This window comes from Epinephelus fuscoguttatus, linkage group LG4 (genome assembly GCF_011397635.1).
Source record: "Epinephelus fuscoguttatus linkage group LG4, E.fuscoguttatus.final_Chr_v1".
NCBI lineage: Eukaryota > Metazoa > Chordata > Actinopteri > Perciformes > Serranidae > Epinephelus > Epinephelus fuscoguttatus.
In genome coordinates this window covers 34,173,905-34,192,453 of record NC_064755.1, presented here as the reverse complement: position 1 = coordinate 34,192,453, position 18,549 = coordinate 34,173,905, and the positions used below count along the sequence as shown (strand labels likewise).

General features: G+C 42.2%; 1 protein-coding gene across 9 annotated transcripts in view; it reads left to right on the top strand.

Annotated features, from left to right (window-relative positions):
- The window catches only part of LOC125886934 (unconventional myosin-IXAa-like), a 226,942-nt gene that overhangs the window by 197,291 nt on the left and 11,102 nt on the right, over positions 1-18,549 (top strand). For 7 of the 9 annotated variants that reach the window (XM_049573313.1, XM_049573318.1, XM_049573316.1 and 4 more), the window contains 18 exons: positions 606-728; positions 817-966; positions 3,324-3,625; positions 6,244-7,425; positions 8,152-8,236; positions 8,988-9,191; positions 10,574-10,671; positions 11,065-11,168; positions 11,278-11,501; positions 11,807-11,923; positions 12,486-12,674; positions 12,972-13,019; positions 13,129-13,240; positions 14,281-14,342; positions 16,123-16,315; positions 16,526-16,654; positions 16,763-16,868; positions 17,122-17,253. In XM_049573313.1, the coding sequence (XP_049429270.1) occupies positions 606-728; positions 817-966; positions 3,324-3,625; positions 6,244-7,425; positions 8,152-8,236; positions 8,988-9,191; positions 10,574-10,671; positions 11,065-11,168; positions 11,278-11,501; positions 11,807-11,923; positions 12,486-12,674; positions 12,972-13,019; positions 13,129-13,240; positions 14,281-14,342; positions 16,123-16,315; positions 16,526-16,654; positions 16,763-16,868; positions 17,122-17,253 (3,560 nt within the window). The remainder of the gene's footprint in view (positions 1-605; positions 729-816; positions 967-3,323; positions 3,626-6,243; positions 7,426-8,151; positions 8,237-8,987; positions 9,192-10,573; positions 10,672-11,064; positions 11,169-11,277; positions 11,502-11,806; positions 11,924-12,485; positions 12,675-12,971; positions 13,020-13,128; positions 13,241-14,280; positions 14,343-16,122; positions 16,316-16,525; positions 16,655-16,762; positions 16,869-17,121; positions 17,254-18,549) is intronic. The other 2 variants (XM_049573315.1, XM_049573320.1) reach the window with 2 other exon arrangements.

The following is an 18,549-nucleotide window of genomic DNA, read 5'->3' as shown; positions in this document are numbered from 1 at the left end:
GTGTATCCTGCCTCTTGTCTAATGTCAGCTGAGATAGGCTCCAGCCCCCCCGCGACCCCTCACACGATAAGCGATTTTAAAAAATGAAAATGAATGAATATACCTCGGTAGAATAAAACAAGAATAAAATGAGAGTAAACCTGTTTTGTGGCTGCCGGCTGCAGCCCTCTCACCCAATGGTGGATCAGTTTCAAAAACTGTTGTCCCCATTGTTAATTTAGACACAGACACATGGGAGAAAGGGTCCAGGTTGAAAAATACAGATGTTACTCTTTGAGTGTATCCTTCCCTACATTTGTTCTGGGCACTGTGTGTGAATGTGACTGCGAGCCATGAATACATACTTGGCCACCAAAGCTGATTCTAATCTTACTTTTTATTGCTGCACAAATATGTCTAGATGTTGAGATTTACAATTATAAATCCACCAGGAATACAGTCATTTTTTGATTTGGAACTGAAGAGGGGGCTTTCTTAATAAAATTAGATGTTTAGCAATGTTTTTAATGTTTTGGAGGGAAACTTAGGTTTAACAGTAACTGCCAACAACCATGAACCCTTGTATCTGAAACTGCTTGACTGACGACATGTTCACCATGTTGCAGGACTTTGTGCGTCACTTTCATGTGCTGCTGCCTCGAGGCACGAGTGCGACCAAGTCAGGCATCAGGGAGTTTTTCAGACGGATCCACCTGCCGCCTGCTGGGTATCAAGTTGGCAACACGATGGTACGGATTCTTGAGACCAGCTCACATTTGGTGTACCATCTTATCTGTGGCAGTTCTGTGCTTAATTACATGTTCCTGTGTGATGCAGGTGTTCCTGCGGGAGGCGGAGCGTCAGCGTCTTCAGACTCTCCTCCACCAGGAAGTGCTGCGGCGAATTGTCATGCTGCAGCGCCGCTTCAGGGCCGTCCTGGAGAGGAAGCACTTTGTCGATATGAGGAGAGCCGCCGCTGTCATCCAGGTGAGATGTGAGAGGGTTTGAGCCTAAGAGGCTTCATCTTCTACGTGACTTTCCATGCAGTCAAAACAATATTTGAAATTCTGATCAGCCATAAAACATCTGCTGTAAGTGCTTGAATCAATTTAACAATCCTACACAGCAAAGTTTCTATAGTCCATTAAGGCTACTAACTCTGAGACTCTTTAGGCATTAGGTGATTAATAGTTGTGCATTTACTCCAGATACACAGGGTTCTCTAAATACAGCCTCTCGATCAGAGATGATCGGCAGTCATGCTCTTCCTATAGCCTCCTCTTATTACTCTGGCTGTTACTGCTCTCACTGTGTCATATTAAGCATTTATTTTTATTTATTATTTTTATTTCTACTGTTTGTAACACGTCAGAACAACATGATAACTAGCTGAACACCCCCTTAATGTCATGTTTTTGCTGACCTACAGTGGTTTAACATGTTGCTGTACTCCAAGACTCTGTGACATCAGTTTTGGGTGTGGTTACAGGTGCACACTTCTGAGCACAGTCAATGAAACAAACACAAAAAACAACCCCAAAAAAAGACTAATAAATTAAATAAAATCCGTGGAAGACAGCCTATCACACATTGCATCCTTTTTCCAGGCCAAATCTATCAGCCCTGATCTCATCCTACGAGATGCAGATGCACCAAGGTAATTAAGAAATGGGTCCCAGGTCCAGTAGGACAAAAAGGGTTTATCCACTTCGGCTGCAGAGAAAGCTTCGAATGCAATGATACTTGTCACAGCTTGAAGCCACTGAGTAAGAGTGGGAGCTTTATCAGTGATCCACGTGACCATAATACATCCCTGAGCACAGTGCAGCAGCATGTGTAGAAGGTTTCTGTTGAGAAAACCAGCAGGTAACTCGTCATTTAGTCCCAACAGGCAAGTCCTTGCACCTGGATGTAGTTGGCGCTTAAATATAACATCAAACTGTTGACAGATTGTAATCCAAAACTGCTGATCACGAGGACAGCATCACAAACAATGAAAAAATGATCCAACAGCAGATTAAAATTTAGCGCAAAGATCTGACCAAGCTGGATTCACTCTGTGTCTAGTTTCAGGAGGGATATAAAGCCTGTGTATAAACTTGATTTGCCTCTGCTGAGTGGAATTAGATCCCATCTGGCTCTGACCTTCTGCATTGAGACTACAAAGAATCCTAGAAATATTCCCTTTAGATATTCAGAGTTAGGCCTTATTCTGAATGTAGCATTTTGCGACTTAGACATTTGGGATGTGCTGCTATTATTCAGGTTTTAATAGCATTCTCTGGATGTGTAAGTCTCATTACCACCAAACACTTTCAGTATAGTACCATTGGAACCAGAAGTAACCCTTCAGATAGAGAGAGACAGAGAGAAAGTGAAAGAAAGCAAACAGTGAAAGGACTGACGGAGGAAGAAAACACTGCATTCAGGCTGCTGGCGGTATGTTTTCTCTGGAAGAGTCCTCAGAGGGGAGCTGTCCAAATCTTTGTCAGGCTGAGAGAAAACAAACCCAGTTGAAACTGAGCAGGAGCCGATGAAGCACAGATAACATTTAGTAGAACATATACTGTGTAAGCTGCTGTTTGAGCTTCGGTCTGTTTGAGATCTCATATTTGTTATTTTAAGACTGAAAACTGATATCTGAAGTTGTCTATAACTGTGTAGTTTTAATTAGGACAGTTAGTCAGAGATTGAGAGTTCAGTTCGTTCTTTCAGTCGCTTACTGAGGAAGTTTCTGTTTGCATGATGCAAGAATACAATCTGACATTTAATACGCTTATGAATGAGGTGAAAATGAAATATTTCAGGCTATAATCAAAATAATTCAAGGTGTTTTTAGCCTGCTTAAATTTGTCAGAAGCTTCAGTGGTGTTTGCCGGATGCAGGTGCCAGATTGGTCCGTCGTACTGAATCACATTGTCCTCACAAACAGTAGCTTGCCAGGAATAACAAAAATATCAAATCTAAAAAACTTCAACTATGTATTTGGGTTGACATAAAGTGGGTTTCAGGGCAACCCAGCAGAGAGTGAGCTGTTTTAGATGGTTAGAAAAGTGGGATTCATACTTTTTCCTTTAAAAAAAAAACCAAAAAAAAAACAAACATGAGTGTATCCAGAATATATCTTATTTATAAGTCATGATGCTACACACTCTCGTACAGAAGGTGGCACCATGCACCTTTCCTCAAGTTCATCAAATCTAAACATGGAATTCAGTAAACAGGCACATTTTGGTCAACTCTTCCAATGAAGAAAAGGTGAAAATGTACAAACTACATACTGTTTTTCCACATCCATTTAATCCAAAACCTTCAACATATTTTCCCTCTTCTGTTTCCTGCAGCGATGGTGGCGAGGCTGCCTCCTCAAGCAGTCCACCATGGACTCTGGTGATGAGGAGGAGGCGGCGGTGTGCCTGCAGGCAGCCTGGAGGAGCTACAGGGAGCGCAGGAGGTTCCTGCAGAGGCGAGATTCTGCCATCGTCATACAGAGGAGCTGGAGACATTACTGTCGCCGCAGATCTTTAGCCGCTCTAACCATTCAGACAGCCTGGAGAGGGTTCACAGTGAGGAGCCGCTACTGTCGGACGTACAGGACGGTGACGCAACTGCAGGCGATGGGCAGAGGACACCTGGCTCGACTCAGGTGAATGAAAGTGTTATCTGAAACGACTTAGTAATGGGTGAAAATTCAAATGAACCTGGTAGACAGGTGTGTAATATGATGGATTCATGTAAAAGTACAGGTTGAATTCTGTCAGCACGGAGTTTATCAGAGATATAACATTTCAGTCGTAGACCATTAATATTTTTGAAAATAACATTAAAAAGCAAAATGGTTTCTCTTTAATGTAGCCATTTTACTTCACTTACACAGATTTCCATCAGCGTCACTGGTAGACGGAGCAGTGAGTCACAACAACCCTGCCCACATTTAAGAGTGCTGTTTGCAGTGGAAAGGCTATGTCTGAAGGGTTACTTTTACCATACCGAAAGTGTTTGGTGGAAACGGGGCTTTTGTTCACCATTAGCTTAAAAAATCCCCTCTTTTAAAAAAAGCTGCAAGACGCTGACCACAATATTTAATAGGAAAGTCCTCCTGCAACATGCAAAGCAGATCATTTGACGTGGGGTAGAATGAGGTATTTATTCATAGTCAGTGAATTCCCATCAAGGCAGCGGCTCCTGTGTCCAGCGAGCTAAAATGACGGTGTTCATCAAAGGAGTCTGGTGGCTTTGATGGACAACTGAAGCGTCCATGTTGGAAAGGGCTGTCTGCTGCAGGGCAAAGAAGTGAAATTATTTTTTAAAGTAGTGTACACTTAAACTGATATTGAACTTTTTTTAGGTGGCTAAAATACATTTTCTTCCTCTCCCATTTACAGCAGTACATTGCTTAGCTTCTGTGGTGGTATTCCTGCCTGCTTCTCCAATTTAGGGGCATGCTGACTGACATTCACTGTATGGTTTGTTTCCTCGTGTTATTGTGTGACTTTGGTGTTTAAAAGGACTTGTTCAGAGTCACCAAAGTCACACAATAACACAAAGTAACTAACAAACTAACTGATGGAGGCAGCAGTAGACCAGCAGCTCCTGTGTTCGGCGATGTTGAATTACTGTCTTTCTCGAAGGAGTCTGGCTTTGAAGAGAGTGATCTAACAGCTTCAGTTCCCTGTCAAAAGTCGCTGTCTAAAGGGAAGAAAAAGCAGTGAAAATATTCTAAACATAGTGCACACTTAAAGTGATATCTTTTTTTTAAGTGGCTAAAATACATTTTACTGCTGCAGCACATTGTTTAGCTTCTGTGACGGTCCTTCTGCCTGCTTCTCCAAACTGGGAGTGTGCTGACCGACATTTACTGTATGTAATACACTGACTATGAATAAGTGCCTCATAAAACCCCACTTCAAAAATATCCAAACTATCCATTTGACAGGACTTTCTTCCCTTTGTTATTTTCAGAATCATTTTCCGAGCTTTGCTTGTTGCAGGAGGACTTTCCTGTTAGATATTGTGGTCAGTGTCTTGCAGCAGGAAACAGGGAAACTTCTCTATCTTTTAAGAGAGGGGATTTTTTTAAGCAGCTATAGTTCATAGTTTTATATTAACAACAGATCTTATGAATACTAGTACATGGAAGGAGTCGCTCATAGTAAAAATCACTGGAAATCCCCATAGCATTGAGTGTTTTACCATCTTTCAGCTCACTGTTTTGTTTTGTTGTTTGTTTTTAAACCAATTTTACAGTTTTGAGTCTCTCTGCTCTCATAGTGTTGTTTTCTGCCGCAGCAGGCAGCTGTTGTCAGTGTTAAAGCTCTGAAAGGTAACTGTACACCACCTGCTCACCACCAAACAGCAGACAGTTTTAACGATCAGCTGGTGAACCAAAGCTCCATTTCCACCAAACACTTTCAGTATGGTACCTTTGGAACCAACAGTAACCCTTCAGACATGGTACCTAGACCCTAGAGTTTGCACTGCAAACAGTCCTGTTAAATGTGGGTGGGGTTGTTGTCACTCACTGCTCCGTCCAGCTCTCACTGTATTTCCTCATCACAGTTGGAAGTCTGCACCTCGTTTATCGTCCACAGAACGAAGCTGCAGTGAGAGTCTCTCTCTATGGGATATTTAAAAATAGCAGGTTTGTGCATTTTGTCCTTCTCAGGCAAGCTCGGGCGTTAGGGTAGCCGGATCCCACGGGAACTACACTCTGCGACGCTTTTTTTTTTCTCCGAGTGACCATCCTCTATTGACCAATCAACAGACTTCAGTGTTCTCAGCTCCACCTTTTAGTACCAGATCTGTGTGCTAGGTACCCCAACAGAGGGGGGACCAAAAATGGGGACGGTGTGAAACGGTTCTATTGGTACCATCCACAACTTTTCACAGTGGAAATGGAAATAAAGCATACCATACCAAACTGAACTGTGCTGTACCCGACTGCTCAGTGGAAACAGAGCTATAGTGGGACATTTAGCAGCTAAAGAAACAGATATTTCCTTTAACATCTGAAAGAGAGTGAACACTGAAATTTCATCCGGTGGCCAGAAACATGACTCAAAATAAATGCCATGTCAGCCGGTATCTCGATGTGTAAATAGCCGACTGTTTGCCAACATATTTACCATATAAACTTAAAAGGTGATGTCAGTGTTGTGTTTACAGATGTGCAGATATATTGGTGTGTATGTTCTGTTTTCTGCCTGATTTGTATGAAGACATTTCTTAATTATACTTTTGCATGTGCACTGATAATGTCTTTAGGTTCAGAGAAGTGAAGGAGCAGCATGAAAGACAGCAGAGTCCACCACCAGAGATGGAGGCAGGAACCATGGAGGACCTCACCTCATCAGGACAGGAAGGTTACATCCAGGACGTCTCTGTAGACCTGTCTGAAGACTCTAAGCCTGTTCTGATAGATGTGGGAGAGACAGAAAGAGAGGAGGACTCAGAGCGAAGTCGGAGCGCGGACGAGACGAGCCACAGGAACCGCTCGAAACGAGAGAGCAGACGGATGAGAGAGCTGGAGCAGGCTCAGTTCAGCTTAGAGCTTCTTAAGGTCCGAACCACCAGCGTGCAAGAAGACCCAGACAGCAGCACCTGCCAGCTGGAAGACCATCACAGACTCTCACCCCGGGGATCTCCAGCTAGTCACGGAAGTTTTGAGCTGCTCAGTGTTGAAGACATGGAGACTGAAGGCTCTGGGGGATTTGGTTCCCAGTCGACTGCACTTCAAGAATACCCCCAAGCACTTGACATCCACCTACATGAGGGGCTGAGGGATTCAAACTTTAATGAGAAGCCTATGATTGAGCCGCTAAACAAGGCAGAAGGTCCGAGAGCAACATTTTATATTGCTTCTGACCAAAGTCCAGCTCATGAACCAAAATTCGAAAGCCCCAGCAAATCTTACAGAGAGAGAAAGGAGTCCACGTCACGAAGGCCTGTGGTGGTGTTGATAAGTATGCAGAAGGAGAGTCCAGTGGATGAGGGGGAGCTGCTGGCAGCCCAAACCCTACAAGGAGCATCTGAAACAGGAGCGGCATCAACTGGTTCCCAAATGACCCCTGTTGAGGCAGTATCAGAGATGGAACAGCCTCATGCGATTGCCACCCCGGCTGAGAGTGACATATGTAAAGTGGACAAGTCTCCTGGGGTCCCATCTTCAACTGTCCACGTATCAAGTCCAGAATCAGGGATTTGCTCCTCGGAGGTTGACATCCAGATCGTCCTGGAGCCAAAGTCCAGCATTCCCACTGCCCTCCCCAGTCGGCAAGAGAAGAAGAAGGCGAACCGACCGGTGCAGCAGGCTCCCAGCCCGGTCCTGGACACCAAACCACCAAAGGCTCAGAAGAAGAGCTCAGGACAGACTGTGATTGTGAACATGGTGGAGAAATCCCCCAACACTGTGTTCTCTCCGCCCAGACGCAAGCTGCCCTTCTCCAAGTAAGTGAGCCATGATACTGAGGGATGTGACGGCAGGTGAAGTCAGCCAGTCCTGTGATACTGTTTATTAGTATTATCATTTAAATACGGTGCTGCAGTGGTTAGCTTTGTTTAGGACTTTTGTAAGTGAAGATTTATTCAGGAAATCCAGGAAAAGAATCTTATGTGACTGTGATATATTGGAAAGATTAAAAATTAGAAGCACTTTGAGACACCTCAGACACTTAAAGTAACAATCTGAGCCTGTCTGTGTCAAAAATAACTAATAATTTTAATGGACATACAGTGACGATGTTCAGTTGCCCCGTGTGCCTACATTACAGCTCGTTCCGCAGCTACCGGCTGCTGCCACCTCCCTCAATACTGGGACAATTTTGAAAACTGTTGTTCGCATCAGTCTCTATGATCAGTTTACACGGGGAAATAGGCTCCAGGTTGAAAAATGTAAAAGTTATCCTTTAATCTAATGATGAATGAGCATTGCTTTGAGACTGGTGACCACACATTTTCAAAGTTTGATGTTATAAGATGTTTTCAATAGTTTCTTTTGCACAAATTTTCCCTCCTACAATAGTACTATGGACTGTAAGCTGTCAGTTAAAGTAAAAAACAGGACACAATCTGCCATGATTGGAGTAATAAGATCTTCCTGCAGAAGTCACAGTTAAGTGTGAGAAAATAATAATAGATTTGGTCCCCTTGTAAAACGTTTGTTTTGTGTTGCAGGTCAGATAAGGATTTGGTGAACCAGGAAAGATCTTTGGCCATGTTTAGAGATGACTCTAAATCTGCTGGATCCAGAAACAGAGAGGTAGGACACACACACACACACACACACACACACACACACGTATCACGTGCATGTAAAAACATCGTTTGATTCTGATACAGTGGTCTGTTGATGTGTGCAGACTAATCTTGTCTCAATTAATCATGAGTGAATTTAAGTGAAGGGTTTATTTTTTATGTAGCAAAAGACGACTCGCACACAGACTCGCAGGGCTGTACAGACAGTGAAAATGTGCATAGAGTCACCTGCAACATGTAAAACAGAGATTTGTGAAATCCAGACTTCAGTCTGAACCTTTTTTGTTCTGTGAGCGAGTCCTGCTTTGCTACACTGGGACATTTCTCTGACTTAAGCACCAGATAATTAGACAAACAGTACAGTTTATTAAGACGCAGCTCATCCTGTGCCTACCATTTAGTTTTTATTACAGAACTGAAAACTTAATTTTGCTCCTTTGGTTTATTACAGAATGAAGAAGCACATACAGCCATAATGTACAGCTGATAGACATGAAAATAAAGCTGTCATTTGTCATTTTATTTGTAGGATATTCGTAGTCAGGAAGTATTTGTTTGGTTGAGTATCTGAAGCTACGTTTTGTTATTTTTGCAAAGAATTTAAATGTATTTAGTTCAGCTCAGGTTAAGTCAATTCCAAGATCTCGTACACACACACACACACACACACACACACACACACACACACACACACACACACATATGCACAAACACACACTGGCAGCTGACCTGATGTTCCTGTGGTTGCCTGGTAGCAGGTGGGCCGCCCCGGCCCCAAAAAGAAAGCGCGAATGTCCCGGACGCGCTCTGACTTCCTAACCCGGTGTAACTCTGAGGGGGCGACCCAGTCGGATGACGACGATGAATACTACATCCCTGCCCACTCCCACACGCTGCCCCCCTCCCTGTCTCTCCCAAACACCCACCCCGAGGCTGACTGTCACAGCGACTCTGAGATGGTAAAACACCGGATCTCCAGAGGTTCCGTTACCTCCAAGCAATTTCCTGTCCACTCAGGCCCCCCTCCCTCCTCCTCCACCACCTTCCTCTCAGGTGGAGCTGGCTGAGCTTCAGGGGAGGAGCCTGTTAACACTGCTAACCCCACTTTAGTCGAAGTGTTCACTGAAGGACTATCGACTACTGAGCTGCAGTCTGACCAAGCAGACCGCCACCGTGGCCGGTCTGTAGTGAACGGCCTTGCACGGCGCTCTGATGGCTGTTGGTCTGTACATCAGCCCAAGCTGTACACTGTCTTAGATCTCTTTATCGAGGGATACCCCAATATTTTGAAGTTTTATCTTTTATTTTTCCTTCTGTAAACACATGCCGTGTTAAAGTAGGACTTGTTCTGCCTCAAATAAAACTAAAAAGGCAGCAAATCTTTGCTTTTTAGAAGCTGCAAATGTTTGACAAATCTGGTGGATATTTAAGTGAAATGATCAATCGACTGTCAGAATTACTAATTACTGTTAATATGTTGTATTTATTGCAAATGTGTTTGAGTTTATCAACATATTTGAAGTGGAATTTACTGATCTGTGTTAGAAATACTTGACTCCATCAGATGGAAATTTTATTTGTAATTAAAATACATAAACCTGACAACAGACCAAATAGGTTCTTTGAATGTATAGAAGAAGAAGAAGAAAATGTCTTACAGTGTGGCAGCCGCTTTGAAGGAAAAATAAAAGGTTAAAACTCAAAGTGACAATGTATGAAAGTATCCCTGGATCTACTTCCTCTTTAACGACAGTAAACTTTTCACAGTAAGGACTGACTGAAGATGTTGTCCACTTATATCTCGACCTGTCCTGACACACAACATCATGCCTCGTGTTGCTCTGCACGCCACCTGCTGCTCCTGCATGCTGGAACCGTTAATACCTCGAGCAGCGTGACTTCTCACTAACACCGTCGTTTCCTAACAGGATTTTCCAAGCATGACTTCTGTTTCTCTCTCAACATCAGTGTTACTCTCTGTGATGCTGCTGATTCACTCCATCTCTCTTCAGATTCACTAGATTTATTGTGTCAGTATATTCATTTGCATCACTTGAACCAGAGGAAGTGATGTATCTGTCTTTTACATGATTTACAAACATGTACTGCACTGATGTGGAATTATTCATGCTGTACTTTATGTTGTGGAACAAACCTTATAAAAAATATTACTCCATATCATAATATTTCTCTCTATAAGGCACAAATGTAGAGGAACCAACCTGCAATAACCTGCAATGCGGGACACCAAAAACCACAGCATCCTGGGCAAGCTTCAGAACCTGTGAAGCCAATTAAAATAAACATTTATTTTTCTCACCGGTTGTTCTCTGCTCTCCAGCCTTCTCACAAAGATCAGAAGAAGATCCATAAGACCATGTCATCGGGAGACCTGGGCAAAGTGGAGGTCCTCAGGAAAACCTCCAGCCAGGATGGAAGGTAAGAGATCACCTGAGTCAGTTGTTTTTGGTTTACTTTATTCTAAAACACTTCATTTATAAAAAACTGCCTGACCTTGTACTGTACATGTGGTGGGTCATTAGGTTTATTTTACAGCTGCAAAGTGACATGCATATGTATTTCATTGGTCACTTAAATAACTGAAAGGACATGGTACAATTTAAGAGTTATGAATTTTTTAGATTTGGGAATTTATTTAAGTCTGAAAATAGAAATAAGAACATCACTTATTAATCTACAAATTCATGTAAATAAAGTCACAGCCTCTCAGAAAATGGAAGATTTAAGAGTTTTTCAGTGACATTTCATTTGGTGGACATTTATGTGTTTTTTTTTTAATGAATTGATTTTCGGTTGTGTTGTGTGATTTAGCAGGATGAAAGGAAGGATACGATTCTGGAGTAAGACAAAGCACGGCGAGAAGAAACTGTCGAGAGAGAAGCAGGCCAGCAGGAGCGAAGCTGGAGAGGCACATGGTAAAAAATAAAATCAATCTGCAGACTGATTTTGGTTGTATTTAGAGGTCACTGTCTTGAACACACCCTCTCTCTAACTTCTTCTCCATCTTTGTCTCCATCCTTCCAGAAGGCCCCTCTTCTCCTCCTCACAGTCCAGATTTGGAGGCAGCTTCCTCTCGGGGGGTCAGGGACAGTAAAGAGAACAAGGAGCCGTCTCCAAAGATGAGGAGGCGTCGCAGCGTGAAGATCAGCAGCATCGCTCTGGAACCTGCCCAGTGGCAAAACGATGCGCTGCACATCCTCAGCTCGGCCCACGACTACCGAAGCATGAATGACTTCCTCATGAAAAAGGTGAGTGGACTTGTTCCTGTACCACACACACACACACACACACACACACACACACACACACACACAGGACTTATGGTTATAATGATGCTGTGATCAGATTTAAATATATTACCTTCATATTTTGTGTGTTTGTGTGCTAAAACTGCCAAAGAAGATGCATTTACACCCTATTTTGATATGGAATAATAATCGTATCATCATAAGTATCACGACATAGCATCCACTTTTTAAAGAAAACTTTTGTAGTTGTTTTATTTACATTTTATGAGCTCAGGTGTTAAATTTAGAATCACGTGTCCCTTCAGATCACTGAGTTGGAGTCTGAAGATGGTAAGAAAGACACCATGGTGGACGTCGTCTTCAAGAAAGCACTGAGGGAGTTCAGGATCAACATCTTCAACTCGTACTCCACCGCTCTGGCTGTAAGTCCTCACTGCTCTTATCTCTGATAGTGTTTCTCAAAGTCAAGGATCCTTCCTTGTTAGGACGAGTCCTTCCGAGGAAGGATCCTACAGAGGCAAGGCAAGAGTCCTTCTTAGAATTCGGTGAACACACATTGGAACAACCTAACAAGTGTCTCCAGGTGTGCACCGTAAACCCTCAGTGGACTGAGGAGTTTTTAGGATACTGTGATAATTTTGGCACTCTCTAATGTTGTTGTACAATTTGAACAAATGTAAACAGTATTTTCAGTCCCGTGAGAATTTATGTCTGGATTATACTTAAAAATCCTTGAAATTCAGCCATTTAAGGATCCTTCCTCGACTTTGACAAACACTCCTCGTCTGCCATTGTCACTGTTTATCTGTGCAGCTCTGCATCAGTAAGGTTTACATAGGGATGTTGTCAATCACACTGAAGAGTACTGAATTTACTCTTAGATACTCTGCAGTGATGTCAAACTGTTCATTCTGTTTAAGCAAATGAGTAAATGTTTCTGATGATTTGATGATTTGATTTCCTTTCCTTTGCTCTTACCACCAGATGGATGATGGGAAGAGTATCCGCTACAAGGATCTGTACGCCCTGTTCGAGCACATCCTGGAGAAGACCATGCGCCTGGAGCAGAGGGACTGGTGCGAATCGCCGGTGAAGGTGTGGGTCAACACCTTCAAGGTCTTCCTGGACGAGTTCATGACCGAGTATAAGCCTATGGAGGGGACGATTGGCAGGGTAAGAAAATTAAAAACTGGATGGATGGATGAAAAAAAAGAATTCATTCAGCATAAGAGACCAGCGATGGTTTGTCGGCGGAGAAAGCAGTTAAAGGGGACCTGAAGTTTAAACTTGACCCTTAATTGTTCTAAGAACAATGGTTAGCTTTTGGCATTCTCACTGCTTGCCATGGGAACGTCTTACTTACTGCACTTTGCAACACAAATTATATCCATAGATACCAATTAATTGCATCTGCAGCACTCACAAGAAACACACAGAACGCACCAGGTAACAACATCTGTCTCTTTCCAGGCTCCTAAACGTGAACGCAAGAAGTCCAGGAAGAAGGAAACTGACATTGTGAGTTGAAAATTTAATTTAATACACTTTGATTCACTGAAACAAAGTGTTTGGAATAAAAGCAATGATTCATCTAAGCTGACTGATGTCTCTGCTGCTCCCACTGCAGGTGGAGGAACACAACGGCCACATCTTCAAGTCGACACAGTACAGTATCCCCACCTACTGCGAGTACTGCTCCTCGCTCATCTGGATGATGGATCGAGCCTGCGTCTGCAAACGTGAGGATCAGACACAAAAACACACACTTGAATAGATCGTTTTCTGCTAGTATTTGCCGTTTTCTCTCTCCGCCTCAAAATAGGGAGGACTTGGAAACCTAAGTGAGTGATCTGGACGTCCTCCCACAGAAAAATTGAATTTCAGAGATTTTTTTTTCTGCGTCTTGGTCACTTTTAAAGCATGAAAATAATGTTAAATACCTTGAATTTTACTTTTATTTACCAGAAAAGACAGAATACAGAATACGGGAGAACTGTGACCTCAGCAGGAAACCAGGAGGGGGCAATAAAAAAAACAGGGGTCCTGGGAAAATCTGGAGGGTTGACAAGCATGTGTCTGTTTTAAAACAATTTCACTTCCTGGTTGGCTGTGACAACACATCAGGAGGTTTCACTGACAATGAAAGTAAAAGCAGAGTACTTCTGGTGAAGTCATGAAGTATCTGTTTCATTTCAGTGAAGTAGAAAGTGAATTAGAAAGAACTGGGATGGGTGTGAAGTTTGACACACTCAGTTGATAGTAAATAATGACCTTTATCTTGGTAGACAGCAAGTATGTGTCTAAGTTTACTTTTTAATAACAGATTCATTTGCATTTTCTTTTGCATCTTTGTTTTCACTATAAAGACAGGCTGCAAGTCTGCCCAGTATCACACACACAGATACACACACCACCTGCAGCTCCTAATGCTCTCCTAACTCACTTACCCACAAGCACTCATGCCTGTGTGTGTAGGTTTTTTTTCCACCCACACAGTGCATTACATCCCCTTCTACTCCTTTCTCTCTCTCTCACACACACACACACACACATGCCCTGGCTCCCTGAGTGTCAGAAAAATTCGATTAAACCTCATAAATCCATCTTCTATCCAGTTATAAGCTCCATCTGCACTTTCAGTGAGCTGCAGACTTCACGTCCAAACTCTCTGTTACCTCCTCGCGTCTTTGAGGTCGTGACTGACTGCAGATGTTGTTGCAATTGTTGTGGAGGTGGTAGAAGTGCCGTCAGTGTGATTGTGTTGTTCTGTTGTCTGCAGTGTGTCGCTACGCCTGTCACAGGAAGTGCTGCTCCAAGATGACCACCAAGTGCAGTAAAAAGGTAAGCGGAGATTTGTTTTTTATCTGAAGGTTTACAACAGTGTTAAAATGCAAAAGACAACAACGGATAAGGATCATAGCACTGCACACTGGTTTAATCAATAATCAAGACAATTAATACAGTTTTGCTAACTTGATTTATTTTGTGCTGTTATCATCTGAGTTAGTAGAAAAAATATAGTATCCCTGCCTCTTGTAGCAAGATTAGTCTCATTTTAGCTTCTGTTGTGGGTATACAGTTTTCATTTTATTAAAATAATAAAATAATAATAAATAATAAAAAGTTTTACGAGTAATAAAAAAAAAATAAAAATCAAACCATAAAATAAGGATGGAGAATAGATAACAAATAAATAGATTGTGCTGACGGATGTTGAATCGAGACATAGGCCTACATGTAGAGACAGTGTGGGCAACTAATCACACCACAATGTGTTTCTCGTACTTATTCAGACAAAATCAGTCAAATGTTTGAGACATATACTGACCATTTCGTCCAGTTCTCAATAGAAATTTCCTCCATTACATAAATATTATATACCAAGTCAATCCATTCATCAATACTAGGGACTTCTTATATGCCACCAATAATATTCTTAGCAGATATTTATTCTTTTTTCTCCACTTGAGTTCCTCTGATGAACACCAGTTTTAGGATTTTTGAAGTCTACATGCAATCGCCAGAAGGAAAAAGTTAACATTAGGCTACAAATGAACTATACCACGGTCACATGACTGAGCGTCACCAACTTAACAACACTGTGAAGCCATGTTCAGCGCGGTTCAGTGTGATGACTTTCTGTAGTCTCCTTAAGCACTTGTTAGCAACCGCCTTTTTTTATGACACATAGAAGCCTTATACAAGTGCCATATTTACTATGCCGTAGAACAACAAGTGAAAGTCTCTAAAGCTTGTGTTAACCACAGACCTTTTATCAGGCATCGAACCAAAAACTCATTCAAAAAACACATTGACTTTGAGACTTGGGAACCGAGAGTGTTAAAATGCTTCAGTAACTAATTTCTGGGTTTCAGTACTCATTCCTGGGGCACTCTGTTTGTATGTAATATTCTCTCTGCAAGCTCTGTGGACCTAAAAACAAAAACTCAGAGATAACTAAATCTGTACTTTAAGATACACTGATTAAAAAATAATTTGTTCCTGCTGCTATTGTATTCCTTAACAGTATAAGTCTTTGTTCCATTCAAGACAGGCTGTGAGTTGTTGTGTGGTGTTGTTGTTTGTATTTATCTTAATGCCCTTCAGTGACAATAAAGTTTACCTTGACCTTAACCTTGGTGAAAAAGGACAATAATTGCTGCTGCTTGAAGAAATGCTTTGTCAACTAATTAAAACATTTAACACTTTGTTCTTTTTCCTCGTTTAATGTTCAATCTGTAGGTCTTCTTTTAAGTACAAGTATCAATACGCATCATTTACTCTGATCCGTTACAGATGCAAACTTAAAGTGAGACTATGCACCCTTTAAAAGTAGAAATAAATTTTCCTTTATTCAAAGAAAGTTAAATTCATGTGCAATCAAATGCACCCTTGCTCCTTTCAGTGCTCTCAGAGGTTTTGCTGCTACAGGCTGACTTGGTCTGGTGTGACCAGTATCTTACGGTGGCTATGTTAGCATATCTTGTAAGAAAAGTTAAGTAGTTACCAAGTGAGTTTACTTAATGTATCATTCATCATCAGTCTGCTGCTGAGCAGAAGTTACACACAGGTGACTCATTTTAATGTGATGTGTGTTTGTGCCTGTGTTTTTCTACACAAGTATGACCCGGAGCTGTCGTCGCGGCAGTTTGGCGTGGAGTTGTCCCGTCTGACCAGCGAGGAGCGAACGGTCCCGCAGCTGGTGGAGAAACTCATCAACTACATCGAGATGCACGGCCTCTACACGGAGGGGATCTACAGGAAGTCGGGCTCCACCAATAAGATCAAAGAACTGCGCCAGGGGCTGGACACAGGTGAGACTAAGACAGTATTACATATCTATGTTTTCATATAACTAATGTTCATTCCTCATTCATTCAATTTTTGTCTCTGTTGTGGAAACACTGTAGTTGTCTTCTTCTTTCTCTTCATCTGCGACTGCTACGAGTACCTCTAAATATACTGACGAAAGGAAAAAGGGAAAGATGAAAGTAAATTTACCTTAGTGTATCTGTGTGTTCCAGATGTGAACAGCGTAAACCTGGATGACTACAACATCCACGTCATCGCCAGCGTTCTCAAACAGTGGCTCCGGGACCTGCCCAGCCCTCTGCTGACCTTTGAACTATACGAGGAGTTCCTCAGGGCCATGGGTGAGTTCATAATCAGCCTCTTGCTGTTTGTCTGTCCTCCAGCTGAGAGTTAGTTTCAGTAGGTGAAATGTTACTTGGTTCAAGGGTGTGTGTTCGTTTTCTTTCCAGGTCAGCCAGACAAGCGGGAGGTGATCAGAGGGGTGTATTCGGTTATCGACCAGCTCAGCAGGACGCACCTCAGCGCGCTGGAGCGCCTCATCTTCCATCTGGTCAGGTGGGTGATGAGACAAGAATCAACGTCAGCAGTACAGCCTCAGGCAATACCGCCTCTGTCTAAACTCTGAGTTTTAACATAAGATCTGAATAATATTTTTGCCTGTAAACAAAGTGTCTGAGCGGTGGTTTCAGATTCTCACTGGATTAGCTGTCTGTGTCTCAAACATTCCTGTCTGATGTGTTTGCTGGGAATGTGTGTCATACTCTGTAACATCAGGATTAACCGGATTACATTGTGGTGTGTGTCTCAGGATCGCCCTGCAGGAGGAGACTAACAGGATGTCAGCCAATGCCCTCGCCATTGTGTTCGCTCCCTGCATCCTTCGCTGCCCTGACACCATCGACCCGCTGCAGAGTGTCCAAGACATCAGCAAGACCACCGCGTATGTCCACTGTCCTCAAACATCCTCAGCAAATTAACCCAAACAGAAAACCAAACACTAAGCAGGACTTGTACAAAAAAAAGAACAGTTTCATGGATCAAAATAGTTTAAAGAATAGAAGTGCCTCACTTTACAGTCTTCATTTCTATTTTCTAACGATTTCACTCTATTGTTTTACCTACATTATTACTTATTTGTCTCTGTGGGGGAAATACCTTTTTGAGAATGTTTGCACTCGTAATAAAGTTTGGGGCACCACCCTCCTAATGAGGGAAGCGACTAATCAAATTAATTACTCCGTAAACCAATTATTAATTCATCAGCACGCTTATCAATAATGAATCAATCTCAATATCTGGGTTATGAATCCTCCATACAGTGATCTTAATTCCTGCTCAAAAGAACAACAACTTGGCAATAAATGAAGCTAAATGGGTAACAACTGACTAAATGAATGAGGATAATATGAAATAACACAAAATCAACAGTATGTATAAATGGATTAAAACAAGAAGTAACACTCGTGTGGGTTATTTAATTTGGCGATAGTGAGAGATTATGTTAAGATAAACCGGAACGCAGGAATGCGCAAAATATTTATCTAAGGAGTCCTAGATTAAGATAAAGATAGGCCTAATTAAATCTCCTATTCAACATCAGCTCTTACCACTGCCCAGCGTGTCACCTGTGAGGGGGAGTTCGTTGCCTCCCTTCTTAGCAGTGAACCATGCAGATGTTTCTCCTGGGGCCCCGAACTTTCACTTTCAAACTCCCAGATTTTCCAGCAGACTGGCACCAGCAGGCGCACTGCAGAAGGGGGAACGGTTGAGCCTGTGAAGTGTTGTGCGTACCCCCACGTCCATTCCCTTTACGCTGCAAAAAGCCTTTGGGTTTGGCACGAGAACCACTGCAGCAAGTGGCTGGCAGTCGCTGGGTTTGATGAATCTTTGGGTGAAGAGGCAGGTCGAAAAAGGCACTTGTCTACTTTGTCATAATTACTCGCTTATAATAATGGTGAAAACGATATCATTGGCCGTTCGATGTTGTTATCAAAGTTAATATTAACGCGCATAAAAAAAAAAACTGTAGATAAAAGAAAACTGGATAAGCAAAACTTAAAAGTTTAAAATAACTTTGATATATATATATATATATATATATATATATATATATATATATGTATATATCTTTGACATATACTTTGACATGTTACGCGCAGTAGGCACGTACTCCTCCCATTATGGTCAAAAATCGGTTCTTAACATCCAATTAAAATGAATACAATCTAAAGCAACC